Source organism: Vigna umbellata, chromosome 1 (assembly GCF_029865625.1).
Source record: "Vigna umbellata cultivar VRB3 chromosome 1, Vumbellata_1.0, whole genome shotgun sequence".
NCBI lineage: Eukaryota > Viridiplantae > Streptophyta > Magnoliopsida > Fabales > Fabaceae > Vigna > Vigna umbellata.
Genome location: NC_142165.1, coordinates 28,390,359 through 28,407,955, shown reverse-complemented (window position 1 = coordinate 28,407,955; position 17,597 = coordinate 28,390,359). Strand labels below are relative to the sequence as shown.

The following is a 17,597-nucleotide window of genomic DNA, read 5'->3' as shown; positions in this document are numbered from 1 at the left end:
TATAATCCAGAAATGAATTTGAACAAGAATGACCAAAACAGTTGCTGGAAAATGATTTCTGCACCAGAAAAAGTGGATTGAAATGGTGGTTTTAAACCCAAAATTGATTGGAAGTGATTCAGCAGTTCAATTGATGCATCAAACAACTTTGTATCATCATTTTAAAGATGTTTAAACATTGAAACAACTAGAAAACAGATGGCAATGTGAATTCACTGGTGCACTTCCATTTTAAAGTCAATTTTAAGGTTTAAAAAAACAAATCTGCATATAGGCTAGAAAATGACCAAATGAACAGTGCAAACAACTTTGGAATGACAATTTAAACTTGCTCAAATGTTGTAAATGCACAGAAATAGCAAAATTCAACAATTCACCCTTGCTATAGCCTATTTATGCAGAAAATTCCCACCAAAACTGCACCAGATTTAAGAAACTTGTGGAGATAAGGCTGGACAGCACACACAATGACTCCAGAGAATGTTATTACACTGAACTAAGCTAGAATTAAAGTGCTTAGTATGAATAAACTCAGACTGGACTAAGCAAAGAATGATAGCACGGTGAAAAGCTAGAACAGAAAAAAACTGGACAGCAAAGGTTACTGGTTTTTTTAAGGCAACCAAGTTATGCTAGATGCATTTCCTTGCTTTTAATGGTCTGCCACACCTTTAGCCACTTCCAATAACAGCAAACAAATTTTTGCCAAGCAGCAGAATCAAATAAAATCAGCTGAAACAGATTTCAAATTTTAAAACCAGATTTGAATTTCTTGAGCAGATTTGAAACCATAATTAGTTTCTAGTGCTTTTGCTTCTATCACCAAGGCTAGAACATGTTCTCATTGCCTTATTTGGTTGATTTAAAGCTTTTCCAGCACTGTAAACTCAAATAAACCAAAATGAGACCCAGCAGAACAGAAAACCAAAGTGAAACAGAATTAAAACTGCAAATATGGAATGCACAAGACTAAAACATAACTGGAATTGAAAAATAAAGCTGGAAAAAACATAAACAAGAATGATTCACCGTTTAAAATGAGTAACAAACATGTATGAACACTGGAAACACAAATAATGCAACAGGAAACACGAAATTAATGATTGGAAAAACACAAAACAGAAACAAAATTACTCAAAACAGAAACTGGAAAAGCTGAAACAGAAAGCAACAGAGTGTAGAAATGGAGTGCAAAGATGGAGGAATAGCTTAGCTCTTGGTGCGTGGATGACCTAAGCTCATGATACCACTTGATGGAAACCAATTGCCAGCTGGAAACGTGTAGGAAGAGGCTCCAGACCAGAGGAAACCAGTAATGAATAATGGTGCAACGGATGGATGAAATGATGCAGTGTTTGAGGTGTTTTAATGGAGGAAAGGCGTATGGGTGAAGCCTCACAGCTCAGAGGGCCTTCCTACAGAGGAAGGAAGCTTGAGGAAAGGAGAAGAAGTAGTAATTCAAAGGTGACTTAAGAGCACAAAAGCTGGAAAACCAATTCTGCAGCATATCATTAAGCTCAAAAGTAAGCAAATACAAAGAAAAGGCCCTCTTATTTATAGGTGAAGAGGAGCCTAATTTCTGATTTTAATTCCCTCCTAAATTCAAATTATTCAGCATAGAAGGCACATTTATTTTGATCAAGCAAGGTCCATGCCTCATTCCAGCTCAGCCAGCAAGGTGCATGCTTCCTTCCAAATCAGCCAATTCACGTGGAAAATGCTGGTGCATTTTCCATTCCGTAAGCACCTCCTTTTTGGCTCCTTTGATTGGTTCTATTGATTTAACTTCTTGAATGGCTCAATCATGGTCTCCAAGATTTATTAATTCCTACAAAACAAAGTATAAGTGCTTTAGTTAAGAGAAGAAGGATTTTTATAAGTAACCTTCCATAGAAGTAAAATATTAGGTGATCCTTCTTCTTCTTGAATCTTCCTTGACATTGCTCTAGTAAGAGGTCCAATGTGATTTCTTGATGGTTTTCCATCATTTCCTATGAATGATCTTTTAATCTTTTTCTAATATTGTAGAGACGCCGTAAGTAATTGTAAGAGTGCAAGAAGTAATAGCCTAACCACGTTGGCGTAAGTGAATATGAGGACATTGCAAGGCATCCATTTCATGCCACAAGTACAATGAAGAAATAAAATAATTATTAAAATTAGTTTTTACATAGGATGCCCTAAGTCAAACATGTAAGGACAATGTTTATGTTGGATCACGATATACCTTGTATACTTGTAGCCTTTTACGGCCGACACGTGGCATTCAATGTAAAAAAATAAAAAGAATATCACTTCATATATTTAACATAAAGTTTTCCTTGAACTAACATGAACTCAATGAAAGATAAGATACATTAATCACTTATTTTTTACTCTTAAATTTTATGTTAATATAATATACGTTATTTTCAAAAGTAGAAAATAAAATATATAACGTGTACAATATAAATACCAAAATGTGTTTTTTTTCACATATTAATTTACCTTTATAATGATGTACGCAAACTCATCAACGTGCTGGGATGGTAGATGAAATGCTTCATTCTTATGTTATCACGTGATAAAGTAGTTTTGCTTCCTTTCTACATTTAATAAATAATTCTCCATTGAAGAGTAAAAGGTTGGTGAACTTTTTCTCATTTCTTTTGATTTTTCTGTTCACCAAACGTATAAGTGGTTGTCATTCATTTCAACGATTATTTTTTTCAGCAATTTGCATATTTTCTCTTAGGAAAGTAATATATCTCAATCTTTCATAATAAGATCCCATTTTTTTTGTATTTTTAGAAATAAAACTTTATATAAAAGTTTAAAGGTTTTGGTAATCATAAAATAATTTTTATATTTTTGTATCATTGTCACTATTTTAGCTCCTTTTAGTCTTTATCGTTACTTGTGATTAGATTAACATTGAAAATAGAAAATATTAATTGAGATCATGAAAGTAATAAAAAAAGCAGTTTAAATTATGGTACTACATTGTTTAAGAGAATTATTCAATTAAGTAATATATTGGTTATTTTATTACATTATTACATATATTTTATTCTAATATCTAATCTTTACGAAAAGTCAATTAAAAAGAATAACTATTACAATTTTATATTATATTTTAATTTTAACATATTATGATAAGAAATTTTAAAAATATAAAAAAGCTTTTTTAAGATAAAATTACTTATTGTTGTGTATTAATTAAATAAACGGATAAATATGTATTTAGTATGTTTATTTAGTCTCTAAACTTTATTGTACAATTAAAATTTGTCCTTATTTAAAATTTTAATATATTTTAGTTTTCAGATTAAAAAATAAATGAATATAATCCTCTTGTATTTTTTAAAGAGCTTTTATATTTGAGCTAGAATTTGTCAAAAATTATAAATAATTCAAATGACAAGTTTAAATGTCACTTGACACTTTAAAAATGTAACTTAATTGCATTAGAAGGAATATATCAATTTATTTTTAAATTGTGAAAACCAAATTGTATCAAAATTTTGAATATGTACAAATTTCAATTTTACATTAAAGTTTAAAAAGTAAATTATAAAGTAATTTAATATTTTGTTAAACATTATGAAGTTGTAAATTAAATTATTGCAGAAAAATTGAAAACAATATAAAAATAATAAAGATTTTAAAAGGTTTAAAATAAAATTTAAAAATTAACTTATATGTAATAACCATATTTATTTAAAATATTGAATTGAATTACGTATTTAAAAATTATTTTTTATTTCAAAAATAATTTATATCTTTTTTTAATTTTAAATTGGTTACAAATAATAATAAAGATAAAAATATTAGAAATTTATGATGTGAAACTAAAAGAGAATAGATATTTATGATGAAAGTTGATTATCTTGGTATTATTTAATTATTTTAAAAGTTTGAATTATAAAAGAAAAACTTAGTCATTAAGTTTCATTTTACAAATTTTAATATTTTTAAAACACACTTTTGTCTTCTTTCTCTTACTTCTCTTTAGAAATATTATGTTGTTGCTTTATTGGTTGAAGATATTAAGACATGAAAGAGCTTTGGTGTTAAAAGTTATATTTTGAACTAACTAGAAGTTGAAACTGAGTAAGTTCATCTTTACCCAATCCTTTTGAGTTAGTTTGGGTGATGTCTTTGTATGTGGTGAATCTGCTTGCATGTTACTCTTTCGTCTTTAAGATAAGTCTTTGTAAGTCAAGATCTCTATTCATTTATGTTCAAATTATTGATCTAAAACTTCTTTCATGTGGAATTGAGTACCTGAAAATAGTGCTAGTAGTAGAACTCGAAAGAGACAAGGCTTTAAGAATAAGAAACACAAGCTAACTAGTTATTATTATTTCTGAGTTGATGATGATGTAGTGGTATGAACCACAAGTTGATGATAAACTGTAACGTTATTGTTTGCTTGTTAGTTTAAATGCACTTGAGTATTTTGATGATATTTTTGCTGAATTTATGAATGATTTATTGATATATTATGCTTTGTGGTAATTAATAATGATATATGGTTTGAGTATATTTTTATGATGTTATCTATTGATTGTATGGTTGATTCATAATACTATGTTATGTGATTATTGGGAGGTGGGAATTGGAGTTGAATGGTTCTTATTAAAATTTGAGGTTTTGAGAGGAACGAAAGAAGTTAGATGAGTATGTTGATTGAGTCAAGTGGTTATATTGTAGGTATAAATTTTGAACTTAAGAAAATGAATATAAATACCTAAGAGGAGTCAACTAAGGTAGTTAAGGGTGATCTACTATTGAATAAAGGAGACTCTAGACTACAGGATGAGTGAGTGAGTTTGGGATTATTTAGCTAAAGTAGTTCTTTTAAGACTAGATGATTTTATTTTACAAACTTAAGAAAAGTGGAGGTTGATAATGATAAAATGATGCATTCATTAGTTGCCAAGAGTTGAGTAAACAAATACTTTCTAGATGAGTACTTATTGAACAAAGTTCTTGCTTGAGGATGAACTCATTAGACGATGTACTTATTAGACGGTGTACTTGATAAACGATGTACTTTTAGTTGATTTCACTTTATAGATGTACCTATGCAAAAATTAATATTTTAAAGTAATTTAAAGAATTATCAATTGATTCCTTCATTGAATGAATGAACTCGTTGGATGAGCCTATTGTTAAAATAGATGAGCCCTTTAAGCTAATAAAGTTTTGATGATAACAAATCACTCACTCTACCAGAGAAGGAAGTCTTTGGCTAGATGTGAAAAACCATAAGAAAAATAAAAGAGAACATTTAATTGGTTTATATTTGAAAGCCTAATGAATGTGTTTTACAAATAAAAATACATATTTTGTCCATGTGTTTGCAAATGTTTAACTATTGATATTCAAGCTTTATAAGTATTAACGTTAGGTTGTATGCATGATAAGGGTAATGCAGCACATGGTATTTGGGGTGTTATATTGTCAATCCTGAATTTCAAAAGTATGAGCAACAAGATCAACTTCTCACTTGACTCCTTATGTCAATGCCTTCTACCATTTTGGCCAAGATTATTGGTCTTACTATGGCTATACAAGTTTGGGCAAATCTCAAGACCTATTATGCCTCTCAAACTCATACACGTGTCAAGAAGTTCAAGATTCAAATTCAATCTCCAAAGAAAGATTGGTCAATTGCTACCTACCTTTTTGATATTAAGAAGTGTGAAAATTGCTTGCCACTATTTACTCTCCATCTCCACCGATGATCATATCGAAGCCATTCTAGATGGTTTATTAGAAGAATATGATTGTTTCATTATCGCTATTCTGCCTCACTTGGATCCATACATTGTCGAGGAAGTTGAAGCTTTGCTCCTTTCACAAGAAGAGAGTATTGAAAAACATCACCTTTCAATCACCTTTTATGTTGAAAAAAAAAATCCTGCTTCTTGCTTGTGGGCCTCTCAATCTAGTTCTTCAAACAAATCTCAATTTAATTATGCCAACCAAAAAATATTTACTCACCATTCTTCTTGGTTTAAATCCCAGTTTAATAAATCTTCACGTTTTCCTCAATCTAGACCAAATCACAAGAGTAGTTTGTCTAATTCAAATTCTTTCTCTGGACATAAACCATAATGTCAAAATTGTGGAAAATTTTGTCACATTTCTACCAATTTTGGCACTAATATGATAGTAACAATAATTGTAATCCTTTAGCTAATCTTTTTCAATTTTTAACACAAACAATGTTGATACCGTTTCATCCATTTTTGGAACACCCTTTATCATAAGTGACCCCTTGTGGTATGATGAGAGGGTCGCACCTCCCAACAAAAGTTGTGCATAAAAGAATGTAGTATAGTACTAGGAAGTGACTCCTAGGTCGTCTCTCAAGGACCAAATGTGGTTCAGTCTCAGATCAAACACATAGTGGGGGGTTTTGAAAATGTTTTTGTGAATGCAATTGAACTGAAAAAAATGAAAATTAAACACAACCGAATATAATTGACGGTATTCAAATGTATAAAAACATGAAACTGAACACAACAACAAATAAATATCCAAACACAGTTCAAACTACAGAAATGCAACATTCAAGCTAAAACATCAAATGCACAATGTTGTAGGCTAAACATAAACATAAAAAAAAATTCATCACAGAAATAACAAGAAGAAACGCTTGGAGATAATTCAAATTTAAACTATGTGCTTCCAAAATCCATCCGCGTGAGTCACCATCTCAATCCATCATATGTTTCATTCTCCAAGAAAGTATTCCTATTCTACCACTAGAACTCGTGCCTCCTTCTAGCAAAATAAATGAAATGGAATTTTCCCCTCTTTGCCTCCAGAACGTGACACTCCCGTGACACTACGTGTTGCCAACTTCCTACAAATACTTCTAAAATAAATTTTTCAAAGTATTCTTCACCTTCTAAAGTTGACGTGACAAGGGAATAAATTCCCTGTGCACTACTTTGCTTCATCTAATCTACCTCTTCATTCTTAAACAAATAAAAGAAACACATTGCTACACCTCCTGCTACCACATGTCCCATCATCTAGACTTTATCCTAATCTACTACTCATTCCATTAAAGCCAATTAAATGCTAGCATGTTCCTTCCTATCACCGTGTGCTTCATTCCAGCAAAGTAAATCAGTACTCTCAATCAAAGAAGGTGAATCAACACCTCTCCATGTGTGCCGGAATAAAATAAAAAAAAAACATTAAATGCCAAACAATGTTGGCAGTGACAGTAGTTGGAATCAAGGGAATAAAAGAGTATTAAATGCAAAAGTGTTGAATCCTTTTGTATTCAATGAAAAACTAAAAAGGAACATTCCAGCCCCTTGCACAAAATAAAATGGGAAAATCTCTTTCATTCCTCATTCTCGTGTGCTGCCTCTGGACGCTCCCCTCCACCATCTTTTTCAAAACTCCAGCCCCCGAAAAGAACATGTAAGTGGCGCTAAAATGTGTGGCGGTTGTAGTATGTCCCAGCCCTCACCCGTAACCTTCCATCTCTACCATCTGAAAAAAAATGCTCAAGGGAAAACTCTCATAAAGCTGGTGGTTGTCCCCCGTTAGGTCACCCCCTCCTTTTCAAAAACCGAGAAAGCCCAAAATAATACGAGTGCCCCCCTCCAGCTCGGTGCCTTTTTCCGCGTGCTTTTTCTCCATTGTCTGGACCGTGTGCTTCTCTTTTTCTGGATGGACTCCCGAGTTACTGTGTGCACCGCATGTTGCTTGCTGGACGAAGATCTCCCAAGCTGGACCGTGTGCTTCTTCACTTGCTGGACGGGAGCTGCTTGGATGTTGTTGGAAGTGTGAAGCCCGCGTGGACGTGTGAAGGCCGTCCCCAAATCAGCGCATGTGTCTCCTCTTTTTCCTTCCTACACCCCTGCAAGCTTGCGAATGAAAGCTGGACTGCTCCGTGTGCACCTCCCGTGACTCCACGTTTCCAAGCTGGAATGCTGGATGCACCCCCCTGCTTCCCATGTGGCTGCTTTCTTGTGGGCCGCCTGCACACTACTGGACGTGGATGTTGTTTGCTGGATGCCGTGTGCCAAGCTACTTTTGCTTCTTTTGGGTGCATATACAAAGATCTCTTCTCCACGTGGGCCGTGTGTGTTTCAATGTGGTGACCCCTTTCACATTCAAGACCATTTTCATGTCCAAACCCATTTGCATTTTTGGATGCTGCCAGATTTTTCTCGGTCCAGTTGTCATTCATTTTTTTTTTATTAAACCTTCAAATATCCCAAATTGTATTTCTAAATTTTCCCTGTAATTTATAGTGCAAATAATTAGCTTAGACAATTCAAATTAATCAAAATTAGAATTATTAGTCAATTAAACACAATTGGTGAAAACGGGAAAATATCGGACATTTAAGCACAATTCCCTGATTAATTCTAGCACAATAAACTAAGTGAAGTGAATAAAATATCGACTCATCATGGTATCAACATATCTGGAGCAATGCATGACAACACCAATGATTCCAACAATTTCTCCAAGAAAGCCCTTTATACTAGTTCCAACACTATTATATGGTGCAGGTGTGCATATTTACCAATTGGTTATGCTTCTTGAATTGTTTCAAATAATCACGATCCTCTCATTATGAAAGATTTATTATAGTAACCAAAAATCTAATGAGTGTTTCCAAGTTTGCTCAAGATATTAATTTTTGCTTTGGATTTTATGCTAACTCTTGCTATGTTAATAACCAAGATACAGAGGAGATAATTCTTAAAGGTGTTCTTAAAGATGGGCTATATGTTTTTCCTTAGTTTGCTACTTCATCTACTCATTCTGTTAATTTGGAGCCATTGATTCTTTATTTTCACACTTTGAATGAACCAAAACTTAATTTTCTACATCAACAAGCATTAAAATATCCAAAGATATTTATGCAACAAAAAATTTATTTTAATACATTTTTATCTGACAAGCTCAATAAGTCCAATAATCACAAATCTTAATTAAATCAATCTTTTAAGCACAAAAATTTAATTAAAAATATAAACTTAAACCTTAAATGAGTGCAATAATATGCACATATCACACCTCCATACTTATCCTTTTGCATTCTTGGCCAAAAATGAACAATTTTAAAACTTTGTTATGAATTAATTTTATTCCAAATCTACCCTGGATCAAAGGAATTAACATCACTAGAAACAAATCAATCTTCTAGAAATCAACATGTTCATACAAACGGAAAAATTCTATTTTTTATATATGAGCCAATCTTTTGAAAAAATCAAATATGAAAGAGACTACTCTTGTTAAAATTTATATTTCTCAGTAAAATTCATTTAAGTGTTTCGGCTTGCGTTTTCAATCAAAATACACATGTAATTGATGATGATGAGGACTTTTCACATATTGTAATGAGGCCAAGGCGAAGATAAAAACTAGTTGATAATCTAACAACAATATGAAACCTAACTCTATGAACTAGTTGATAATCTAACAACAATTATGAACTCAAATATGCAAAGAAAAATCACTCAAAGGTACTCAAATGAAACAGTTTTGAAAATTGCTCAAACATGTATTTTTGGTGATTTTTCAAAGGTTAAACTTGAAAATAGAGACATGTGAAGGACTAAACATGACTCCAGACAACATTGATGGATTAAAAAATCAAAATGATACTAAATAAGCATATAAGACTGAACAAAATGGCCAGAAATGACTCAGAAACAGAAAAGTCACATAAACAACATAAAAACATGAGAAACCTAGTGGAGAAGATGAATGGTTCCAAGAGAAGAACAAAGTAGAACCATAAAAACAACAAAATTTATAACAAGACTATGAAAAGTAAGAAAAACACATAAAACACATAAAAAATAGTAAATATAGGTAGGGAACCAGGGAAACTTAGCTCTTGAAGAACCAAAGCTCTTGATACCAGATGATAACAACCTCCTTATGCTAGGTTAGGTCAAAGCTAAAAGATGTGTATGAAGGGGTGTTTCCTTCGATGATGGTATGGAAAGGAGGGTGCAAAGGTTTCAAGGATGACGAGCAATGGCGGGAAAAGGGTAGAAGCTCACGACCTCTAGGAGTTATAGTGGTGGTGGTGGTGTAATCTTTGATGGGTCGAAGAGAGGTTGGACTAACTCAAGGAGGAAGGTGACTAGAGGGACCTCTAGGGTTGCTCTAGTCTTGATCTAGGAAATGTATGGCCAAATTTGGGCAGCATAACATTAATAAACATCCAAGATGATTACAAGGGTGGAGACACCTCAATATATAGGCAATAATGTCTCCTAACAAACCCTAAAAGCATCCTATCCACTTTGCATGCATTTGGATGAGAATTCCACTCCTCTAGGATGGAGACAAGTGTCACAAATCCTCTTCAATGGTGGACGGACATGTGGCCACTAGCAAAAAAAAAATCTTTCCAATCTTAGAGTGTCATGTGACCACTATTAAAGGTAAATCCTCTCCAATGAAAGCATGACACATGACACACACCTCCTTTGGTTTGGATGTTCCATATTAAGAAAAACCCTAAGCTAATTAGGTCTTAATACAAGTATTAAGCAAACCTACACTACATGGCCGAATATAATGGCCTAAACAACCTACACTACTCCTTCATCTTCCATGATGGCCTAAGTGAAGTAAAACTTTGTTTCTCCTCCTAAAGATGATTCTTCTTGTAGGAACTTGGCCATACTCCTAGTGATAGGACCCTTGGCTATGATTTTTCCATCACTACCAAAGTTGGACATACATCAATATGATGATCTATTAAAGAACAAATTACACATCCCTTTGCAACTTATGGAGTGGAAGTTGTTAACGGTTGAAAATACCATTATTTGTGATGTAATTTTGATACTAAATACACCCTTTTTCACTTAGAAACTTGCTTGGACTCATACTTTTCATTAAGTTGTGTGAATAAGAGAGTTGAGGTTGAATTTGATGATTTTATGACTAATTCCCTTTGTTTTGATATAAAATGAGTTAATACAGGAAGCAGAGATGAAGTTCTAAGGAGATGGAGCTCAGATGGGATGAGGGCATGAGTACTTGGTCCTTTTAAGCTCTTAATCTTCGGACTTAATTTTCTAGGAACGCTAGGAATTGAACGAACTAGGAATTAAGGCAGACTTATAGTGCCGAGGGATCGGGTTCTAAGTAATTTAGTGAGTGACGTTAATATTAATGTAAAAAGAAGAATTCTTGTATACATGAGAGTAAACTTGGTGAAATCAAACCCTAACAACATATTCATCTCATTTTATAAACAACCTCCGTTCATCTTTGTGTTACTCTACTATTGATCAATTTGCATTCATATTTAATTTTATGTCTTTGCATTTGAAACCAAAAATCTCATTTTATTTAAGTCTTAATTAATTGAGTTATCACACAACTGTTTAGTGCCGAGAGTCCTCTGGTATACGATACTTGGTCTTACCATTTTATATTACTTGTGCGATTCAGTACATTTGCCGATCCATCAACAAGTTTTTGGTTTCGTTTCTGGAGATCAAAAATATTGTTAACAGAAGTCTTGAACAAGTTTACAAGATCATTTATCTTATTCTCTAGCCCATCTATTCTATCATTTATCTTTTTTCCATTTTATTGTACAAGTCTCCATTTTGTGAACTCCCTTTAACAAGGTCACAAAATTTTGCTCTTTTTTCAAATTGTTGGCTATCTAATGCCCTTCGTTCTATTAGGTATCTAGCATCTTGTGGTAATTTATCCAGGAAAGATCATCCGCTTGCAATATCTACCCATTGCCTATTCGACGAATTCAAGCCTTCATAAAAGTATTGAATAAGGACGCCTTCTTGTATTTGATGTTGAGAACAAGATGCACAAGTTTCTTGAATGTCTTCCAATACTCACTAAGGGTTTCCTTATCTCGTTGCTTAATTCCAAGAAGCTCTCTACGAATGAAAGTCACTCAGATGTAGGGAAATTTTTCTTTAGGAAAATTCTTTCCATAGTTTCTTAATTGATAATTCTTGTTGAGAGGTAGTACCACCAATCCTAAGTTGCTCCTCAAAGAGGAAAATGGAAAGCTCTCATTTTTATATTTTATAATGAGATTCTAAGATATCTAAAGTTTTTATATAATATATGGAATTGTCTCATGTGTTTATGTTGATTTTCCACTAGTAACCTATTAAATTTTGGCAAGGCATTTAGTAGGTCAATTTTGAGCTTATACTCCTCATTTGGGTATTGTATGTTTGTGTTTATGATGGTATTATTAGAGGTAGTTAATTTGTTGATGGTTGTTTGATTCATATGTCTGGGTTTAGGTTAGGTGAAGGATCATAAGATATGTTTATGAATGAAGGGGATGAACGTGGTATGACTTTAGTAGTGGCTTCAAATGTTTAAGATGTTCCCTTAATAGTACACCCAAAATGCAATACGTAGTCCACATGAAAGTTTCCTCTGCTTTTGACTTCTTTTTTCTTGATCTTGCTTTGGAGAAAGATGTAACAAGAAAAGAAGTTAAGATGTTATTGGATTCACTTCCAGGAAAGAGAGGTGCATCATAACAGACAACTTAAATATCATAACAATAAATGAAATATCAAATTAATAAAAGGCCCCTAAAACAATTATATTAAGAAAGGTTGATTTCACTACTCTTTCAAAATAAATTCTTCATTGATTAGCTAAAGATTATTGTTAAATTTTGTTATTTTTTTAGATTTTCAAATCAATCAATGCAAAGTCTCAATTGATTTGTTTGCATTATCACTTTTAACCAAAGTACAATTTCAATTAGAAGTGAGAACTTTTAAATGATCTATAGTAAATTCAACCAAAATACAATTTGAATAGAAATTTACTATACTTAATCATGTTTGTCCATTTTCCTATTCAGCAAGTAAAAAGTTAGTTAATCAAAGTAAAGTCTTGACTTATTCAGTTAAAATGATTACCTCTAATCAAAATAAAGTCTCAATTATTGGTAAAATGTCATTTAATCACATGAAACTTTCTAAATAAAATTAAAGTATGGTCTCAATTAAATTTGAAAACCTCAATTATTGATAAAAAATTATTTACTCATATGAAAGTTTCTAAACTAAATATTAGTCTCAATTAGATTTAAAAACCTCAATTATTGGTAAAAATTAATTTAATCACATAAAAATTTCTAAATTAAATCAAAGTACAGTCTCAATTAGATTTAAAAATCCTTAAATTCATTTGATTAACATACATATAGATTAAAAACATCTCATTAATTAGCTACAATATAAAAATTATTACTTTTTACTTGACTCGGAAACAAAAGAAATAGTAAACGAAAACCACAACAATAATAACAAAAACAAAGAAATTAATTATTTTTAACCTTAGAATCTATTATGAAACTACGAGGAATCAACTTAAAAGCTCAACATTCTATTGATGTGGTGGTGATATACATAATGAATGAAAGAAAAAATGAAAAAAGAAGTGAAAGAAAGTGAGAGATGTGATGAACGATATCTATCAAAATCAAAGTTATACTAAGACTCTTTTTTCTGCTTCTCTTAGGTATCTTATATAAAACTTGGTATGAGCTTTGGGTCTGATTTTTCTGTTACTATAACTTCAAGGATAGTTGTTAATATTCTACAGAAATTATCTTTTAAATACTTTTATTTTCTTCCATTACTGGTTTTTCTGATATTGATTGGAAATCAAGACCTTGATGATAGGAAAACAACCACGGGAAGAATGTTGCCTTTTGGATCTCTCAAAATAGCGTGTCGTGATCAAAAGCATCACTGAGACTAAAAACAGAAGCGTAAGTGCTGTCCTTACTGAAATTTTTTGGATCTCTTGTCTTCTGCATGAGCTGCACATTACCTTAGACGTTCTCACTATCTATTCTAGCAATTTAGGAGTTGTTTTACTTGTTGCCAGCCCTGTTCTTCATTCTCATTCTAAACACTGACTTAGACATGTGATCATGTTCAGAAAAAGCTTCATCATTCAATGCATCTTCCTCACAAACTTTAAATTACTGATCTTCTCGTCAAACCTTTATCTGATCTTCTTTCAAATGTTTTCGAGATAAACTCATGATGCTTGCGAAAACCATCATAAGTTTAAGAAAGGTCGTTAATGTATACAGTAATACACTAAATAAACCCACTTAGGTTTTCACTCCTATAGCTAGCTTGTATCACAAACTTTCTGTAATAATAATAATAATAATCTTCTATTATCTGTTTCCCTTTCTTAACAACCACGTTTTAAACTTTATTCAAACTACTCTTAAAGCTAACATTTCATTTAAATTTTTTCAAATTTGTTTAATACAAATTGATATCAACTTAGGCAGAAGTCAATTATTTTTTTTTAATTTTTAAATTCTAATTCTTACAGAGAAATATATTTAAACAGATAAAAAATGTTGGTTTAATACCTCTTTTGGTCCCTCGAAAGGGGGCAAATGTTCAATTCGGTCCTACCTTTTTTTAGAAGTTCAATGTGGTCCCAACTTTTGTAAAAAGTGTGCAATCAAGTCCTTTTTGGAAACAACATTGAGTTTTTAACGGAGCAGCTGACAGGGTGGACTGAAGTTAGCTACGTGGCTGTGTGTGGGTAATACGTGGCTGTGAGAGGGTGATACGTGGCTGTGAGAGGGTAAATGTGATAATATTACTGAGGTTAAGAAATCAGAAGTTAGGGTTTGAGTTGCAGAGAAGGATCTGTGCAGAACACTGGTTCCAATCTGAGCCTCCTTGACCTTCATGCTAACCAACTCCAAGGGAAGCTTCAGATATTTCCAGTGCGTGCCATTTATTTGGACTATTCAAGCAATTATTTCAGTTTCGTTATTCCGTCAGATGTTGGTACTCGTCTGTCTTCCATAGTTTTTCTGTCTCTGTCCAAAAATAATTTATCTGGGAGTATTCCTCAATTCTTGTGCAATAGTTCACAGCTGATAGTTCTGGATGTTTCTTATAATAACTTCGCTTGGACAATTCCAGAGTGCTTAACACAGAGTGTGACAATTAAGGTATTAAATCTGCAACATAACAAGTTTAATGGCAGCATTCCAGATAAATTTCCAGTATCTTGTGCTCTGAAGACTCTGGATCTCAATAGTAATCTATTGAAGGGGCCAATTCCTAAATCACTACAAAATTGCTCATCATTAGAGGTGTTGGATCTTGGAAACAATGAGGTAGATGATGGATTTCCATACTTCCTAAATTCAATATCCACAATCCGTGTTCTGGTTTTGAGGGGAAACAAAGTTCATGGTCACATTGAATGTGCTGATAACAGTACTTGGCCAATGCTTCAAATTTTTGATGTGGCTTTCAACAAATTTAGTGGTTTACTTCCAGGAAAATGTTTCAAAACATGGAAGGCAATGAAGCTTGACGAATATCATGATGCATCAAAGTTCAGTCGCATAGGATCTGCGGTCCTTACATTTGGTGGTATATATTATCAGGATTCTGTGACACTTACAATCAAAGGTTTGGAGTTGGACTTTGTTAAAGTCCTAAATCTCGTCACATCTATTGACTGCTCATCCAACAATTTTAATGGAACAATACCTGAAGAGCTTATGGATTTTATTGGACTTTATGCTCTCAACTTGTCTCATAATGGTTTAACAGGCCAAATCCCTTCATCTATAAGGAATTTAACACAGCTTGAGTCATTGGACCTGTCAAGCAACAATCTTGGTGGTGAAATTCCCACACATCTTGAACTTTTAAATTTCCTCTCAGTCTTGAACCTCTCCTCTTCATTGCTGCAATTGCATGACAGCATGGAATGACACTAATCATCCACTTTCTACAGCTACACGACGAACACGACAACCATGGGATTATCCCACAGTAACAAGTAGGGATTATCCCACCTCCTCTCACACCACAACCATGGGACCACCCAGAAGATCCTTTGCCCCAACTTCTCGAACACGACGAACACCCTTCAGAAGAAGCCATTCGTATCTCAAATTACCAATTTCTCTGCAACTCAAACCCTAACTTCTGATTTCTTAACCTCAGTAATATTATCACATTTACCCTCTCACAGCCACGTATGACCCTCTCACAGCCACGTATTACCCACACACAGCCACGTAGCTAACTTCAGTCCACCCTGTCAGCTGCTCCGTTAAAAACTCAACGCCGTTTCCAAAAAGGACTTGATTGCACACTTTTTACAAAAGTTGGGACCACATTGAACTTCTAAAAAAAGGTAGGACCGAATTGAACATTTGTCCCCTTTCGAGGGACCAAAAGAGGTATTAAACCAAAAATATTTTATAAAATAAAATAATCAAGAATCATACAACAAAAAAGATTTTATAGTAAATAATTTGTTTTTTCTACAACTTGCCCATCAATTTTGTTTAAAATACTCACAAATATACTGGCATAATAATCACCGGTTAGGTTCAGGAAAAAAAATTAAACATTTTTCTAAAGGTTGTAGCCACATGAAATGACCTAATCATTTTTTTCTATGGCAGACCCAAATATTTCGTAATCATTAACTCAACACGAAAGTTAAAAGGAATTAAAGTCAAATTTGGTTTTTGACAAACCAGTTGTGCAAATTAAAGGTACATTCAATGATCGTTGTATTCCATTTGAACCTGATTCCGTCTGTGAGTAGCTTTTGCTTAAATTTGGATTGGAAAGTGCGCTTTAAATAAAAAGGTAAAAGAGTCTTTGAATTCTTTTATTTATATATTTTGGATTAGATTTTAGAACACTCAAATTATGTAGTTAATTTTAGAGCATTGTATTCCTACTTTATTGTACAGTGACCGCAGTTAAAGAATTTTATATACAGATTAAAAACATAAAAAAAATGTGGCACCTATTAAAATAACCATATTCTTCCAATAAATTCTGCATATACAGATATTAAATTAATTTATTCAGGAGTAAATTAGAAACAATATAGTTAATTAATAGATCATTAAAACCGAGTTAATTTAGATTTTTTTTAAATATAAAAGCTACGATAATTTTGAAACAGTATAATGAAAACATATGTGATAGATATTTATAAAGATAGCCCTTAATTATATTCATTAACAGTTTGTGTCTGTTCATTGCAATATGGTTTGGTAATAAGGTTCGTATGATACGATTATAGTTATCATAACAAAATCGGTTGGTGATCAATGTGACATGTCAAGAATACATTGTCCCACTTCTTCAATGTATTGTTGTGTAGGGCCTTATTATTTACTTTATAAATATAAATTGTTTTTATTTTGTGTAAAATAATAATTAACTTTATCATAGTGAATTAATTCTGAGTGCATGTTAGAAAATGGAAGGTTCATGTTGGAAAATTTAAGTTGGATTTTGATGTTTCAGGTATACTTATGTGATTCATATAATACATTATATTTGTTGTATTTGTTATTAACGACACATGATGATTTTGTCAACAAGTTAACTTTAATTAATTATAATTGATGATGTTTCGTTGTTTAGATATTATACTATTGTTGTAACATTATTATTATTATTAATGTGTTAAAAGTTTCATATCGACTAAAAATAAAACTAATTTAGAGTATATATGTACAAGTTTTATCTTACAAGTTAGTTTATAAGGTTGATTTAAGTTTA

General features: G+C 32.4%; 1 protein-coding gene across 1 annotated transcript; it reads left to right on the top strand.

Moving 5' to 3' along the window:
• Nucleotides 1–8,454: 8,454 nt before the first annotated feature.
• LOC148205067 (uncharacterized) lies at nt 8,455–15,775 on the top strand. Its single transcript, XM_088101243.1, has 2 exons — nt 8,455–8,534; nt 14,680–15,775. The coding sequence occupies exons 1-2, from the start codon at nt 8,455–8,457 to the stop codon at nt 15,773–15,775; spliced, it is 1,176 nt and encodes a 391-aa protein (XP_087957369.1).
• Nucleotides 15,776–17,597: the final 1,822 nt, after the last annotated feature.

Coding starts and splice junctions, on each gene's coding strand:
- LOC148205067 (XM_088101243.1), top strand. CDS start 8,455: ATGCATGACAACACCAATGATTCCAACAATTTCTCCAAGAAAGCCCTT. Junction 8,535..14,679: donor AACACTATTATATGGTGCAG/GTGTGCATATTT, acceptor TTTGAGTTGCAG/AGAAGGATCTGTGCAGAACA.